The sequence below is a fragment of the Melanostigma gelatinosum genome, assembly GCF_949748355.1.
Source record: "Melanostigma gelatinosum genome assembly, chromosome: 22".
NCBI classification, from domain to species: domain Eukaryota; kingdom Metazoa; phylum Chordata; class Actinopteri; order Perciformes; family Zoarcidae; genus Melanostigma; species Melanostigma gelatinosum.
This window is the reverse complement of record NC_136655.1, coordinates 9,064,219-9,081,296: the sequence shown is the minus strand read 5'-3', so window position 1 is coordinate 9,081,296 and position 17,078 is coordinate 9,064,219. Positions and strand designations below refer to the sequence as shown.

Below are 17,078 nucleotides of genomic sequence, written 5' to 3'. Positions count from 1 at the left end.
TCTGCAAGAATATCGGTGACGTGCTTTCCAACAAGAGTCTCTCACAAACCTGTCTGCAGTGGCTTTGCCAAAACGTCTCCAAACCTTGAAATTAAACTTTGGAAGCAAAAACGTTTTGAGGATTTATTGCATGTCTACTGAATGTGCAACCAAACAGAAATCCCTTCTCTTCATCATTTACCTGCTAAATGTGCTTCAAGAACAACTGAATGGAGCGATGGAGTTTCAAATGTACATTGTGCATAACAAGGCATCAAGACATTCTGTTGTCCTAATCAGAGCTGTGGCTCATTCCGTTGCCCAACCTGATTATTTACCCAGGAAAATACATTGCTCAATGATAAATAAATGATTATATTTCAATCAAAGCACTTTGTAAACACTGTTTAAGAAAGGTGCTACATAAAAGGTTGTTAATATTATTATTTGTTCAAAGATTATTGGTTGCTCTAATGCTGAAAATTCAATGAGTGAGCTGAAGACAAGTATGAATATTAAATATATACGTGTTTAAAAGAAGTTGGTCCAGTCGACAAATGTTAAATTAAACCCATTAATTGAATAATTGAGGTACATAGTATGTGCAATTTGATTAATATCTGTCTTTCCAAAGACAGTCAAGTCAGTGATGTATGCGGGTATGAAGGAAATGGAGATAAATAATATCTGAATATATAATCCAGATAAGACAACACTTACTGTAAATAACAAAATGCTGGGAGTGGCTCCAGCTACTCAATGAAAACAGATGGCTGATTAATGCTTGGTAAGATATTCATTTCAAACAAAAAAGCATCTGAAAATGTGCCAATTATGTTGATATTCAGCACATTTTACAAGACAGTCAATTTCATTAAATTGCAATGTTTTTACAGGAGTAAGGCAAAAAAAAAAAAAAAAGAAAGTCACTTGAAATTGATCTTTGCATGGAGATTACTTTTCAATATCAGTAACATGCATTAACAGAAAAGAAACATAATGTTGCACAAAATAGCCAGGATTTGGTGTACATCATCATGTGCTTACATGTGCAAATACAAATATGGTATGCTTGATATTCATTTGAAGCGTGTATCAAAACATACTCGGTGACTAGAAGGCACCAGGTATATATCTGTTTGATTGGAGAAGAGCTATGAACTCCTGTTTTCTTTTTATCTGGCCCATCAGCTTGATGCTCATAACGAGTAGAACCACCTGGCAAGGGGAAGCAAAGGAGTTACAAGCATAATGGCGAGCACATGATTTTCTGCTGGCCTGACCACCAGAACTCTTGTGTAATATGTCTACTTCATAGCAGGAAGTAACTGATTTGTATCATGAAAATGATCTGGCCTATAATAGCTTCAACGCTCTTTTTGCAATAGTTGCCGTGTGAAGTCCTAAAAAAACACACAAAAAAAAGACTCACCCAAAATACTCCACTTCCAAATTGCACAGCCATCGCCAATGAGAACGCAAGCTTGAGTTCAGAAACATACACTGGTAGGCAAGGCTGTGGGAGAATGTGCAGGTTTATTGTTAAGGCGTGCAAAAATAGTGTTAATAATAATGACTGATCTGGGTATACTGCTGCTCATTTGGCCATTTTGTCACAAGCTGAACATGTTGGCAATGAGTGCTGCTGTAATTTAAAATAAATGACAGAAAATAAGATAATTCGGGGGTTTTTTTACCTCTTGATAAACGTACTGGTTCTTTGGAGCCCCCAGTGTGGCGCTGCCTCGTAGTCGAATCTGGAGTACAAAATCCCATTACATAATATGACAAAAATGAGCTTCACTGGAGAAAGAACAGTGTCATTGACATGCATAACAGACTGTCAGATTACATTCCAGTCTATTTCTAAGAACCGTATATCACAATATAACTCTGCTCTGTTGCAGTTCTCTGCTCAAACTCATACACAAGACCCCGGTAACGAGCAAAATACATTTTCCCAGAAATCACAATGAGTCATCTTCACCGATTTATCTTTTGCTTTTATAAAGGGAGATACTCACGCATTTTCCTGGATAGTGACAGTTACAGGAGGCAGGGATGGAAGAGCCCCAGTCTTTGTAGCCTTCAATTAGACCACAGCACTCAAACTGGAGGTGACAAAAAGAAACACACAGGCCATGTTAGAAGTAATTCCAAAACAGATAAACCAGAATACTTGTCTGCAGATCCTGGCATTCCCATCATCCCCAAGAAGCGAATACCTCTTGGCTCTTTAAGACAAGACACACCTGCTTGGCCGGCCACGCCCTGCAGACTAAATAAACTGCTGGTGGGACCTCGTTCACGTTTACTCGCCACCCGGAGTGCTATGTGAGACTTGTGTGTCCGTGTTGGGGGTTACAGTTTGTGTAAAAAATGTGAACAAATAGCAAAAACGGGGCTCCAGTTGTAGGCCACAGCAGGCTAACGAACTGACTCTATGGCAACATTGTACTTCCTGTTTACATGCTCCAAGGCATTATGGAGCACACAAATTGCAGACAGACACCGAATACAATCAGCAGAAATAATAAAACACTAACAGCATGAAGTATTTGAGATTTACTGTAAAGGCTTTCAATGAGTGACAAATGGGACACACTTTTTAAATTGTGTGTACCTTTTGGAAGTGGTTTTATTTATTTATTGTCAATCATGACAACGTATTATCTGGATTGTACATCTTAAAACTCGGCCCAATAAACATCAAGCTCAACAAAATATTGTAATAATAGCTCCTTACTTCTTTTTGAATACTATACAGCAGGGTCCTGTTGGCTTTGCTGGTTCCAGTAAGTGGCATCATGGACAGCAACTTTGACTCCTCACGGAGCACACGTTTCTGAGGAGGGAGAAATCAAGACATACTGTAGCCTGAAGTTTCTTTTTAATACCATAGGATTCCATCAAATGTTGTAAAAAAAAATCTGAATTTGCTTGTAAAAGCAGCGCATTAAAGTACTATACCTCGTAAACATCTTGGTAACTTAGTGCTGTTCGAACAATTATTGTTTGACTGGCTGCCGCCATCCCTGTTGCATACTGCACAAACCGATAAACCAACAACAGTAAGTGAAAGAGAAACATCACTTGCAGAAAACACTTTTGAACACATGCACTCTGTCCAGGTACAAATAAAATCTTACAAAAACACACACAGTGGTGTCGTACGAACACATGAAGCAGGTTTTTTTTTTTTTACCAGAATCAAACACCATCTCTTTCCCGTGCAGGCTCCAACCACACCGAGCACTGAGAGCAGCAGGCAGCCGATCTCTACAACGTACATTATCACGACAGAAACATTGGACACCAGCTGAGGAGACAAAAAAAAGCATTGGCTTTAAAAGGGATACATTGACTGGCCTATTGATGTTATTTTTGTCACAGATGTATTTCCAAGATAGCAAGGCTACAAAAGAGGTCAGAGGTCAGGGTCAGCTACAACATCTGAAGATAATTCACTGTCTTGCCCAAGGATACTTCAACTGCATGATGCTTGGCAACGTGACAGCTTGAACTGAGGTCTTCCAGAGTAATATCAAAAAAAAAAGCTGCTGTGGTGTGTTCAGGCAATATTGATGGAAGACCATGTAAACCCATGCATTATTAATAATCCCCAAATAGTCCTTGGATGTCCCAGCAACTCTTGTTTTCCTTGTAAAGAGTTGTTTCTGCCGCAGATAAATAATAGCGTCTGCTTAGGAAATGAGTTCCATCCGCTCAGAAGAACATCTGAAGTGATCCTTACTTTGCCAGTTTGTATCAGGTCTCTATGCCAAGCTACCGTCATGGTCAACATGAAGAAGCACAGTGCCTTTGGAGAGAGGAGCATAAACATGTGTTCAGTTTGCAAGTGAAGAAGACATGGAAAGTGTAGAAGGCCATCCAGGAAAAAAAGAAGGGAATACATATTTTAGTTTTATAATGCCAGAGGTGTAGTCAATCTGCAAATTATATTTTGTCAGGCATTGTTTTAATATGTTTTAATATGTTTTCAGTCGGCACGAATGGTAGCCAGTAGCACAGCTATCTAGGATGAGGCTAAGATAATACCTTTACAGGACTGTAATGTCACAGATAAATCCAGACCCATACTGCCCATGACTCAAAACTGACAGCTGAGAAATACACACTCATTGTAAACAGAAGCATTATAAGGACATTATGGATATTATGTCTGGGGCTCGGTGGATGTGAGGAGGGATTATATGAGGATGGTTATCCTTTGTTAAAGCAAATTCCAACCACCACTTCTTTATGATAGAGGCTACCAGTGATATTTGTTTCTCTTCATCTTCTTTGTATATAACCTTAAAACATGTTACATAAAACATAAGACGCACCGCAGAAATTGCCTCCATAATAATTGTGATGGAGAGGATTTCGCTGCAGCATGTTTGTATGAGAGACAGACATACAGCACGAGCATGGTCTTATTTGGGTTCATTATAGGGCGAATGAGGATTTTGCGTCAAAATAACAGCAAGCAAATCAAATATTTATACAAAGCAAAAAAAAAAAAAATACTATGAACTGCGATCAAATAGGCCTCTGGGCTTCAATTGCATTCAAGAGCGATTGTATTGTCGGCTACCTACCATATGTACAGCGTTTGCAAAAATAAATGGCCTTTTCAGACTCGTTTTATCCGCCACCACGACCACTGCGCTCCGCTGCATGCTGGCTGCTTCTCTCCCAGGCTTTAAACGCCCTTCCACATGAAGACAATATTCAGGCTGTAGACCTATGATTAGAACTGTAAGGGCATCTATCTATCCGCACAGGACGTCACTGGGTGAGGGGTCTGTGCCGCGTTCGCGTGCAGTCGGAAATATTGGAATCAAGAGTGTTAGCGCACAGGGATGGTGTTCAGTCATGATTAAAGGGAATTCATTCAGGAATTTTAGGGGCAATGGGTGCGAATAATGTGAGCAGTGCCTTAGAAATGACTGAGCTCCTGAAATAAAATAGAAATCTCGACCACAATCCAGAGAGACTGTCTCTTGAAAGTCTTTTGTTTCTAATCACTTGGCTTTTTCTATTTATTCAGTTCATTAATGTTATACTGTTTAAAAAGCTGTTCCACAGTCTTGTGAGTGAGAAAAGTTACATTTAAATTAGTAAAATACTTGGCTCACTAACTGTAGAGTGTAAGTTCCCCTCAGGATTGCAAAACACATTTATACAACATTCAATAAAACACTTTTAATCTCAGTGACTTCATACAGCTCTTACTATGAAGCATTCATGCAGTCTTTTATTTTTCTTATTTCATGCTGCATTTTAAGCAGCTCCTACTACATTGGGAGGCCCATACATTCATCCGTTGATCATCAGTTTGAAAACAAGCTATGAAGGGGCCATTCAGCATAAACGCTCTCACAATCTCTCTGCAATATTGTTTTCATATTCAAACCAAACATTTTGCTTGTACTGTGACTGATGATTGTTTTACGTGAAAAATGACTGCATTTCCCAGGATCCCACAGGCATAATGGGGCTGGGCTACTTCCCTAGAACAGGTAGGGCGGGTTTCTATTGATTCCACAGGTGCTATGAAGAGGAAGAGAGAGTGAGAGTGAGAGAGAAACACGCAGGAGGCTATAAAACAGGAATAACCGATGACAGAAAGAGGAACATTTAAAGGAAGGCAAAGAAGCTGAGTATGAAAGAACAGCAGGTGGATTGGACAGGAACCTGGATTACAGACAAGGATCTTTTTAAAGCATATTTTCATTCAGGAAGTTCCTTTTTCCTTTTGAAGGACGGCTAACCAGAATCTGTACAGGTGGACAAAAAGGATGGGATGTTTACCCATGCTTTCTTTTGCTGAGGGCTAGAAAGTGGGTCAACACCTGAGAAGAAGCTGAAAGGAGCAGCAGAGACTGAGGCGGTTTTGTCCAACTAAAAGGGAGCACAAAAGGGGGACAGGAAGATTGAACTGGAGACACAAGACACAGAGAATGCAGAATTATTAAGAAAACACAGTTTTTAGTCCCTGAAAACAGGCACAGTAGACTTTTCCACATTGCTGCTTAGTCCTACACAATGTGTAGGCCTACACTCTAAATTGTTCAACTTTTAGACCATTTTAAATGTTATTTTGATCATGTTGGCGAGGTAAATGGATGTCAGGCCCTTTCTAACCTTTTGAACAGCACCATTTTATATCTTGACAAACAAACTTTCTCAACACCAAACTGGTTTTACAGGCCAACTGTAGCTTTGACTGAAAGGAGAAACCGTTGAGTGTGCCTGTATTCAAGCTTAAAGATAACCCGGTATCTATTGGCCACAAAGTCCACACATTCCAAGTGATCTACAGGACAAGGGGGGGGGGGGGGGGGGAGAGCATTTCCTCCATTTGTGAGACATTCACATCCACAGAAAGACACTGCTGTACCTCCACCATGGAGACCTCAGGAGCTGAGCACGATGACTCTTTTGATTTCCTGTTCAAGATCATCCTGATCGGAGAGTCCAATGTAGGGAAGACGTGCTTGGTTCAGAATTTCAAGTCAGGGATTTTCTCAGAAAGACAGCAGAACACCATTGGAGTGGATTTCACTGTACGGACCGTGGACATCGATGGGAGGAGAGTTAAGGTAAGCGCTCTGTGTCTTTTGGAGGGTGTGTCTGTTGAGGTGGTGATCAGAATATGAGTCATGGAGCATCAAATCACCAATATGCAAAACTTTCTGAGCAACCAGCCGTAGATTCAGAACACAGTAAATGTTGTCACTGAAGCAGAAACCCTCACTATGCCCCTGTAATGCCTGCTGAATGCCTCGACCCTTCTCATGGGTGTTGTGGAGTCAGCTGGCTCTGACAATGACCTGCTGCTTAGCCCTGAAACATACCTTTTGGTAAAATGAGAAATGAAAAGTATGGTTTGAATTAGAAACTGTCACCCCTGTCCGATGTGATGAACTTTTCATGGTTGAAGGATAAATGACACCACACACAGCGGACCGGTGTTCCTTTGGTTACAGTTGCAGTTCGACTCAGTTCAAAAACAAGTCAGACCAGCTGCTCGCATGAAGGACCTGTCCTTCAGGTTGCTTTGCTCAAGCTTTTGCACGGACATAAATAAAGCTGGAATGACTTTGCCGTGCTGTCATTGAGATAGAAAGGGAACGAAACGATTTGGGTGGACAGTGGTTGTTTCCGCATACATCTAAAGTCGGTCTGTTACCGGAGTACATCTGGCCTGAAAACCAGTTCATAGTGTCGGTCATTGGCTCGACACAGGCGCTGCATTCTCTCTTACTATACTAGTATGATGCCCAGAAGTATCAAATATAGTCATTGATATATCAAAATTGACCACCATTTTATTCTGTTTCTGTTCATGTCACTTGTTTATCTGTAGATTTGTCCTATAGGAGCAAGGAACAGTCACACACAAGCACACCTCCACCAACTCTTTTGTTCTGTTGACAAGCCAGTTAGATGACTGCAGAATCAAAAAAATCATCATCCGCACTCAACAGGTTGGTGCAGTGGTGGCCTAAAGGTTGGAGAAGCAAGCTCGAAGGTGATCGGTTCAATCCCTGCAGGGTAAATCTGGGTTCATTACCACCACTGAGGTGCCCTTGAGCAAGGCCCTTAACCCCCCCCCCCCCCCCAACCGCTGCAGTGGAGCAGCTTTGTGGCCACCAGATTAGACTGTGGTTGTAGTTGACATCTTCCAGGTGTGAATATTTTCAGGGCATTCCTGAAAATAGAGAAAATTCCCCCACTTTTTTAAAATAAAGGTGAAAAAGAAAACAAACACGTCATCAACTGAACTTTAATTCTGGAGGAAAAGACAGCCGAAATGTCTACGTCACAGTTCAAGTGACGTGTTGTGTTTTTATGAATTCAATTCAATTCAATAAATTTTTGTATCGCCCAAAATCACAAATTACAAATTTGCCTCAGAGGGCTTTACAATATGTACACATTTGAATCAGTTGATTAGAATATAAGCTCGCCACAAGGTTGTAAAAATAACAGAATAAAGTCCAACGAATGACGGTTCCTGTTTATCTGTTTTCTTCTATCAATAAAACTTAAAAAAGGACGCTTTGATTTTGTTGTTAAGCTGCACACGAGTAGTTCAAACCAGCAACACTGGCATTGAAAAACTGAGTTGGTGAGTTTAGATTGGTTGCCATGCCACGTTGCTCAGATGCTCAGGGAGTATTGTGCAGAGGGACACAGAGCTCCACCCAGTGTGTGTGTGTGTGTGTGTGTGTGTGTGTGTGTGTGTGTGTGTGTGTGTGTATCAGTAAACAGTCTTATCTTGTTGTCTTTGTTATTTTGTTGTTGATGTGCACATCAGCCAGACATCCATTCGTGTATGTCGAACCCATACAGCTGTTACAGCTGATTCCTTGTTCTTGACTGTGTCTGTGTAACAGATGCAGGTGTGGGACACGGCAGGTCAGGAGCGGTTTCGTACAATCACCCAGAGCTACTACCGCAGCGCTCACGGCGCCATCATCGCCTATGACATCACGCGGCGCCCGACCTTTGACTCCGTGACTCACTGGATGAAAGAGGTGACGCTCTATGGAGCGAGCAATGTAGTGCTGGTTCTCATAGGTGAGTGTGGATCTGGCATTATTTATTATTTAACATGTGAGCTGCCTGAATACAGTGTCTGTGTTTTTGGAAGTGATTCGTATCAGAGGGTGGACAAAATAAAAGAAACAGAGAGCGGAATCAAACTAGACTTCTGATCTTCATTGAACTTAACTTAAACAGCATTAAGCGAGTGAATCTGCACGCAGAGCAGCAAGCACTTCATGTAAAGCACATAAATTAGCTGCACTGATAATCATTTTAACACACATTTGGTGATGCAGACAACTTTGTTGTTCAAGATAATCTTGAGGTATTGTGTTTGCATCTCTCAGCTCCCTGATTGTCTCCATGTAGGTAACAAATGTGACCTGGAGCAGGAACGTCAGGTTCCGTTTGAGGAAGCCTGCAATCTGGCAGAGGACAAAAACATACTAGCCGCGCTAGAGACATCAGCAAAGGTAATGAGAGTGCTTTCGCACGTGAAACACGAAGGAGTTGGCTGAAATCTAAAGTTCTCCATCTTCTTCCCTGTGTCAAGGAGAGTCAGAATGTGGAAGAAGCCTTCGTCATGATGGCTAGAGAGCTGATGTCTCGTAACGGCCTTAATGTCCAGCAGGAGGACTCAATAAGCAGCAACACTCCTCAACTCATCCTCCGGTCCAACTCTCGGGCTATCGTTGGCTTAGGAGCTGCCTACACACCACCAGAGAAGAAGACATGTTGCTGATTCAAATGTGGACAGAAGAGAGGGGGAGGAGGGTGAAGGACACTTTTGATCATGAATGTTGGAGAAGAAGACGATCCAAAGATGGATGTTGAATAAGGCTGGCAAGGCCCTCAAGATTCTTTGCATTGAGGGTGTTTTCTAATTTTTGGAAAGTGTTGAAAAATCATTCAGTATAATTCAGGAAGCTTTTGTAGCTTAAACTGACGCACGAGAATTGTTAGCTGGTGCTACAAGGACGCGGACCGGGATGTTTAGAAATGGGGACGTCAGAGACCGTGTGTGGACTTACAGGAAACCGATCTCATTTATTTCAACTATACCTGGACATTATTTGTCTCTCTCTGTTTGACCGTTACTATTCCTTTTTTTAAAGTTTGCACGACCAAAATGAATCGACATCTGAATGTAAAATCGAAGGCATTTTGTTCTGGTGGTTATAAAAGACTCAAGCATCCTCTACACCTGCTGGCCTCAGCCACGTTCTGCAAGTTGTATTTTGTCAAAAAACAAAAAGCTGTCTTCATGCTTCACTCTGCTGGGAGAACTTTTAGAAAATGTGGGAAAGTGACCTCTTGCGGTGCCTGTATGGCGAGCTGTGATCCTCTGCTGCTGCTGTGCTCTGGTTGACAACTTTTTGGAGAACCGGCATGCAAGCCAGGAGACTGTGAATTATAAATATTCGTTTGACTTCAAAATATATATGTCTTCCTGAAATCCTCCTGTCGACCACCGAATTGTGAACACTAGAGGGCACTGTGCTGTTATACATGACCTAAAGCTGCAGGTCGGGTGCTCATTGCCTTCGACAATGAATAGAAAGGTGATTTAAAACATCCGTGACTGCACTATGACACGATTAATTGAGTGCAAACCAACACACAACCCAGCAAATCACTTTTCAAATCACCATTTAGGCTGAACTTTGCCAAAGTCACTTCCTGCCAACACAACACTCAAGCTAAAGTGACCGACGAGGCTTACATCCAGGATGTAATCTGCCTTTCTGTGTCTAATGCCAAATTGGCAGGCCTTATTCAAACACCAATCTGGAGGTGGTGTTGCAGGACTTGCACTGATTGTTATTTTCTTACACTGACACAGTTGATCTGCCTGATTGATTTCGTTATGTGGAACTATTGTGGGAACAAAGTGTATAGCCCAAATCTGACAAGCAATAAATGGTCAATCTATGACTATGAAATCATTTTATTCATCTTCAGTTACTTATTACTCATTGGAGATAAATTGTGGTGTGTGTATTATCCCTTCACTGACAGCAGGATTATGCATTATCCCGGTTTTTAATGTCCTTGGGGGCCAAAAGCATGACATACCCATAACCAGGAATGAGGATCTGCATGATGACAGTTTCAAAAAGAAGGAAGTTGGCTTTGTTTTGTTGGTCTACAGCGCACTGAAGACTTGTTTTCTGCCATTCATCCAAATTCCCTTCTTGGGTGCACGTTAAACCTTCTGAATGCTGGAATGTATAAACTGTGGGGAGTTTCAGGGAATATTGGATTTGGATGTTTTCATCATCATCATTGTTAAAGTCAGATTTCAGGCCATCAGGCACACCTGAGGTGTGTCTGGAAACTCATATGAGCTCCATTAAAACAGAGTTACTGTATGACATCACACATCTGCATGTGGACAACAAGTTCGGTACGTCTCCCTACACGTTTACCTTCCATCATCGTGTCTGTCTAAAACAAATGTTCAGAAAAAATAAACACAATTTTATTTCCAGAAAACAGGTAGACCATGTCCTACATCAATAAACACAAAAACAATACCAAAAAAAACTTTTTTTATGAATAAAAAGAAAAAACAGAATATCTGAACTCAATAATAAAATGACTGTAACAGAGAAAATGCACCTGCAGTTCATTGTGTAGGGAATTCAAAGCGACGTCTTTGTGGAGGTTATTAGATCTGATACAGACTGGGTTGGGAACGCTCGGCAAAAAGAAATCACAAACGCTCCCAAACCTTTGTTTAAAGGTCAATTTAGCAATATGGCATTGAAATGAATCATCTTTATTCATTATTGAATGACCCCCCCAAATCAGTTTTTCTCTAATCCAAACAAGATGGAAAATAATTATTTATATCATTGCAGATTGTACTATTACTGGTCACATCGTTTATCCAAACATCAAACTGAGTCGACCTTCTATTAATCCATTCGTCAGCCTCTCCGCAGACCTGCAGTTTAATCCAACACTCCTTTGACCTCGATACTAAACCACACCGGTCTGATCCACCACCATTCTAACTCAGCCTGATGATCTCAAACCTTTTGGGCTTTTTCTGTTGCAGAGGCTGAGGCAGGTGATCACCCTGCACCTCATCCGTCTCCCCCTCCTGTGCATCGTTCCCCGCCCCCCCTCGTCCACCCTGTCCCGTACCCATCCCTCCAGTTTGTTTATCGATGGGACAGTCCCTGTTGTAGGTCTTGACGTAATCCTCGACGCGCCAGCCCCTGAACTCCCGCGGCTCGGAGCAGAACAGGCCGGTGTAGAAAACGCCGGGGTGGTGCTTGAGCCAGTAGATCAGGTAGTGGATGTTGTAGTCACAGATCCAGGGGTTGTTCTCCAGCGAGAGCTTCCGTAGGAAGTAGAGGTCCTCCAGTACGCCATACTCAAAGTAAGGGAGGCTGTTGTTGGACAGGTCGAGCTCTCGGAGGTACAGCAGGCCTGCAAATGCAGCTGGGAGAGGAAAAAAAGTTGAGCAACATAAGTTGGCATCTCATACTGCTGCTTGGATGCTAAGAAGGTACACATCCTAAAGAGATTAATATTCACCTCCTGGCCACCTGGCAAATCTAAGCCCAATATTCACTCTCTTCTTCACTCTGTAATTGGTGGCCACCAACCCCTGAAGGGAAATATTTGACTCTTATAGCTTAAGTTAAAAAGGTGACCGTTGACGTCCGCAGAAGGTTCCAGACATTGTTATCAGTCTGTGTGAAAATGGGACAGTGGAGACTGTTTCATGCTGACCACTAGCCCTGGGCCTATAGCTTTGATCTTAACTGAGCGGAAGAGAGGAGGGGAGGAAAATGAGAGGAGGAGGAGGAGGAGGAGGAAAAAAGTGGAGAATGTGTGGAACATATGAAATATAGCGAGGATAAAGACATCCCTGAGACAGAGAGATGAAAGAAAAAGAAAAACAGACGCTGGGGACGATAATCTTTACGAAATGCATTTTCAATCATTGTAAGTTACTGTTACTGCATTGTCGTCATTCATCATGAAGATGACACGGAGATAGATGGAACTATAGGTGAGTAAAGAGGGGGGATGGAGCCCTTGTTGAGCCTTTCCTGTCTTATCTCTCGACTCATGAGACTCATGAGACTCATGACTCTCCCAAATGGGCTCCTGTTAATTGCTTTTTAAACCACTATGGCCACAGGAAGCCCAGTGTGGTGCACTTTCCTGGTATTTTTCCATGCACTAAAAAGTTTGCATGTCTTTTTTCCTCCCTTTTAGTAAGAGACCCTTGAGCATCAATAGTAGTGTAGGTCCACCATCCATGAGAGAAACTATTCCTTTGACCACACTTCCCTTTACATGATTGCATGATTGTTCTCTCCATCTGCACTTCTTTTCAAAGCATCCTTATCTCACCGTCCTTTAAAACCACTGACGACTTTTTGTCTCGGGAAAAATTGCAAGCAAAGAGCTCTAAATAACACACTAATCTCCAAGTATTTTAATCAGCTCCCCCACACGGATCACGGAACCATACATCATAACACCCGCTGAGGATGACGCTTTAAAGCCCGTCATCTATTTGTCCAGCTTCAATGCACACGCTTTAGCTTTCTTTGCACAAAAAACACGGCCCTCGTCCAGCTTGAGCAGGAGTGATGAATTAGGGATTTAGGGCTTGCCTCACTCTGGGCTGATGTGGACAGCAACTTTCCATAACTAATAAACACAGTTTCAAAGTCTCTGGTCACCATAACTACAGATATCACTGTTGCATAAGTCCCACAATTACATAATTGTCTGCTGCTATGTTGTTGCTTAAATTACAGTAACACAAGGGAGAGGCAAGCAAGCAGGATCTTCTACAACGGCTTGAAGAGAGTTAAGATTCTTTTTTTTGTTTTTGCAGAGTTTGGAGTTACAGATGGGTGGGGCCCCCACATTACGACAATTTCTAAAATGTCACATTATTAGTCACAGGAAAGTGCACTAAATTGACCTTCAAATATACGGTACTCTCCCGTCACTGTTTAAATTGTTGTTTCCTTCAAGGGAAAAACCACAGCAATCTGGCACAAACATCGTCCAAAACCAACAAGGAAAGACGAATGCAAATAATTGTGCATTTCTTTGTAATAACCCCGGTGTGCCAGAGCCAGAGTGGGAGAAAAACATGAATGTAAAGGCATGGCAAACAACCTCTTAAACTGAATTCAAAATATTTTATTTTACTCCAAATGTGTAAATGATTAGAAGGAGCAACCGTGATTGTAACCATGTGTCACAACACATTTTTCAGTTTCCAATGCAGCCTTGGACACACTGCTATAGCTGCAGTAGATTGTTTACACGTGTTGCCGTTTAATGAAGAGAACTACAAGGTTTTGTAAAGGATTTCCCTCCCGGGCAGGAAGACATAAACCCAGACATCATTAGCCTGGAGAGATGAATGAGTCTGGACTTTTATAATGCAACTTGTACTGAGGCAGAATTGCTATTCAGAGCAGATATTTGACTTCAGTAAAATTGATCTTTTGGACAGTAAATTATCTTGTGTTTCCCCGTTGAATTTTCCTCAACCTTTCCTTGATCTCTATTTCGTATTGACAGTCATATATTTGGTTATTCAGTGGTTTTAAATGGGCCATATTTGTTGTTTGTGCCATTATTTGTCATCATTGTCTTCATTGGGTCCTAACCTCTTTGGCTATTGCCAAAGAAGAGTCTAACTTCAGCATCAACAGCAGCATTATGTCAAAATGTTGGGAGTGGTTCAACCAAAGAGGGATTTTTGACTTTCTTCTGTTTTAATAATTTTTAGAAGCATGAAGATGTAAAATTGTCCAGTAATTCTTAAGAAAATATATGAGAATAAAATATTCGGTGTTTTATTCTACTTTTTCCGTGTGTCAGATTTATCTTGCGACCCCTTGTTGTGGTGTCGATCACCACGTTGGTAACCACTAGTTTACCCCATGGTTGGGCCGCTTCCATCAGACTGGTAATGTAGCAGGGACAGATGCACAGGTAAAAAGGCAGCTTAACGTTTGACAGGAACTATGTCATTGGATCTCGTTCTATGACTTTAATGAACACCTGCCAGCCAATCAAGTGCCTAAGTGGCCGTGGCATAATGCACTGAAGTGCCCAGATGTGTGTGCTCAGGTGTGTGTGTGTGTGTGTGTGTGTGTGTGTGGCAGTTGTTTTTACCTGTGTCTAAATGGTGCAGGCTGTTGCTGCTAAGGTTGAGCAGCTTGAGGTCTTTGGACAGCAGGAACTGTTTGGGCCTGAGATGTTTGATGGAGTTTTTGGACAGATCCATCTTCACTATGTCAGATGGCAGTTCAGACGGGATGTTGTTCAAATCTGCAAAGAAGGAAAGACAGAGAAACATCATATCTGTAACTGTGAACGGCGCTGGGACGACAGAGTGCATATTTGTAACGATAAAGATGAATTCCTGTATTCCTGCTGCTGGGTGTACAGGATTGAGGCCGATGAACTCGCATACAAAGAGCAACGCTCCAGAATCAGCAGGAGAGCTGGAAATCTGTCTGCATCATTATACATCTTCAAGATGTTGTGTGGGTTGTCTGCAACATTTAACCGTTTCAAGATGGATGGAGTCGAGTGTGACCAGCATGTATAGCAATATTTCACTTCTGTGCCAGGGGGGGGGAGAGAGAGAGTGTTTCCACGCTCTTTCAGTGTTTCTATCCTCACACGCACATCCCCCCCCCCCCCCCCCCCCCCCTCCCATCCCAGTAAGAGTGTTGTTGAGGACTCTAATGTATGAAACAGTGATTCCCACACATTCCCTTTTCGATAACAGATCTGATCTGGAACACATTTCCCGACAATGTTGGGATGGTTAGAATAAATATATGTCACTATCAACACGTTTTGTCCCGAAGCTAGAAACAGCAGAGCTGAATCAATAGAATATTTGGCGGTGCAGACAATGAATAGATCCAGGTTTGTGTCAAGACTCCAATTGCACAAGTTCTGGCAGTTGGGAGAAACCTATTCAAGTAAAAGAAAATGGATTTTGAATTGCTTCTGACGGCCTTTACACTTTTTTTCACCTGTAAGAATATGCAAATTATCTAAATTGGAGGTCACGTGTGCCGTGACAATCATGATGCAATTCTGTTTTAAACTGAGTAGGAGGCCCCGGCAACCTAGTATCGTCAAAATGAACATGGTTGATTGTTGTTTAAGCAGTTTGCAAAGAGGTTGCAGATGAGAGGAAAAAGGATTATGTTTCGGCGGCAAATACTGACTAAGATATAATTAAACAATGTTGATCTTTGTATGAAATCACTGCTCTATTTTGTAGATATGTGTGTGGCTGAGCATCCATGCGTACACATGCAGTTGGACTAGTTTCCAGCATATATTGATTTACACAGACTGTACAATCGTCTCAGAAGAATGCTGAGTGGCCCTTTTTACAGAGCAGGTGTTGCAGTCTTTATGCACACGCTTTACCGCCACAGATGTTGTTGTTATTTATCAATGGAGACATGTTACCGTAAATCACAACTGAATAAGAAAACATCATCACACTTCTACAGCATGCACACGGATGTAGCCGATGCACTCAGGAAATGTAATTATTATTGCTCAGTGATGTGATGCAGTGATGGCTGATGAGTGTGCAGCAGGCAGAGACATTTAGAAAGGCAGCAACAGACTTTCCACCAGTTATCAGTCCTTGAAGTCTAAAGGGAATCCCACCCTGCCTTAGGTGCCTGCAACTCCGTCCAAGCAGCATTTTCAGATTAGAAAAACGCTGGCGTTCAGACTCAAATTCCTGGGCGACCTTGTGAGAAATTTTGGAGCCAAAAACAGATCCTCTCTGTCCAAGAGGGATACGTCTGTGGTCTTCTGTGTTTCACAGAGAATGAGGATAATCTCTCACATGGTGTATTAGGTAGAAACAGTAGCTTTAGACTAGATAAGTGGTGTCTGTGACCAGTAGGGCCCAGTTTCTTCATATGCTGAACCAAAGACGGAAAGATTATCTATCACCTTATCTTGATTAGCCATGTTGCATGTCTGTTTTTACTCTTTTTGCATTACTTCCTGGGGCCAAATGTTTTCAGGAAGTTAGATGTTTTATCAGGACCGTATGGGTATCTTGGGATTTTTAATGGAGATACTGTTTCCTATAACATCTGTCCCTCTGCAGACTGCTGAATGAATAAACACACAGAGAGGGGGAGAAAGAGAGAGAACACGTCAGGAAACGTGAAAGTCACTTAGTCATAACTGGGTTTGGACTGGATTTCTTTTGCTGAATCTGCTCAAGTCATTATTTCAGGGCACATGTGAACATCTGTCCCTCTGGGATTCGTGCTTTGCTACGACCTGAGAAACTCTCTGCTTGTCTCGTCTGATTGGACAGTTGGCTATTATATTTCATTAACATGATGGAGTCTCAACTACAGCGCCTGCTTTATGTTGAAGTGACAGGTTTGAGTGACTTCCTGCAGCAATTTAGTCAATCATTCGCCAAAACATCCTATAGAGGTTCCATTATTAGTTCTGTGGGATTAAGTATTGCAGTAAAT

The 17,078-nt window shown here is 41.9% G+C and overlaps 3 protein-coding genes across 3 annotated transcripts in view; 1 reads left to right on the top strand and 2 right to left on the bottom strand.

Moving 5' to 3' along the window:
* Positions 1-557: 557 nt before the first annotated feature.
* Positions 558-4,705, bottom strand: LOC306795687 (tetraspanin-8-like). Its single transcript, XM_079294274.1, has 9 exons — positions 4,584-4,705; positions 3,734-3,799; positions 3,185-3,298; positions 2,950-3,024; positions 2,726-2,824; positions 2,004-2,090; positions 1,677-1,736; positions 1,412-1,495; positions 558-1,197 (listed from the first exon to the last, which is right to left on the bottom strand). The coding sequence occupies exons 1-9, from the start codon at positions 4,662-4,664 to the stop codon at positions 1,093-1,095; spliced, it is 771 nt and encodes a 256-aa protein (XP_079150400.1). The 5' UTR covers positions 4,665-4,705; the 3' UTR covers positions 558-1,092.
* Positions 4,706-6,353: 1,648 nt separating this feature from the next.
* LOC306795919 (ras-related protein Rab-19-like) lies at positions 6,354-10,870 on the top strand. The gene is made up of 4 exons (XM_079294628.1): positions 6,354-6,590; positions 8,391-8,574; positions 8,911-9,014; positions 9,095-10,870. The coding sequence occupies exons 1-4, from the start codon at positions 6,396-6,398 to the stop codon at positions 9,281-9,283; spliced, it is 672 nt and encodes a 223-aa protein (XP_079150754.1). The 5' UTR covers positions 6,354-6,395; the 3' UTR covers positions 9,284-10,870.
* A 139-nt stretch (positions 10,871-11,009) lies between these two features.
* The window catches only part of lrrc17 (leucine rich repeat containing 17), a 21,592-nt gene continuing 15,523 nt past the window's right edge, over positions 11,010-17,078 (bottom strand). The window contains exons 4-5 of the mRNA XM_079294627.1: positions 14,713-14,868; positions 11,010-11,994 (exon numbers count right to left, since the gene is read on the bottom strand). Coding sequence (XP_079150753.1) covers positions 11,558-11,994; positions 14,713-14,868 — 593 coding nt within the window. The 3' untranslated portion in view covers positions 11,010-11,557. The remainder of the gene's footprint in view (positions 11,995-14,712; positions 14,869-17,078) is intronic.

What these genes read in the sequence shown, in the direction of transcription:
- LOC306795687 (XM_079294274.1), bottom strand. Translation starts at nt 4,664, where the DNA reads ATGCAGCGGAGCGCAGTGGTCGTGGTGGCGGATAAAACGAGTCTGAAA. An exon ending in TTGCAAACGCTGTACATATG is followed by an intron (nt 3,800 to 4,583) that starts GTAGGTAGCCGA and finishes CTCTCTCCAAAG; the next exon opens with GCACTGTGCTTCTTCATGTT. An exon ending in ACCAGTACGTTTATCAAGAG is followed by an intron (nt 1,496 to 1,676) that starts GTAAAAAAACCC and finishes ATTCTCCCACAG; the next exon opens with CCTTGCCTACCAGTGTATGT.
- LOC306795919 (XM_079294628.1), top strand. Translation starts at nt 6,396, where the DNA reads ATGGAGACCTCAGGAGCTGAGCACGATGACTCTTTTGATTTCCTGTTC. An exon ending in TGTAGTGCTGGTTCTCATAG is followed by an intron (nt 8,575 to 8,910) that starts GTGAGTGTGGAT and finishes GTCTCCATGTAG; the next exon opens with GTAACAAATGTGACCTGGAG. An exon ending in CGCTAGAGACATCAGCAAAG is followed by an intron (nt 9,015 to 9,094) that starts GTAATGAGAGTG and finishes CCCTGTGTCAAG; the next exon opens with GAGAGTCAGAATGTGGAAGA.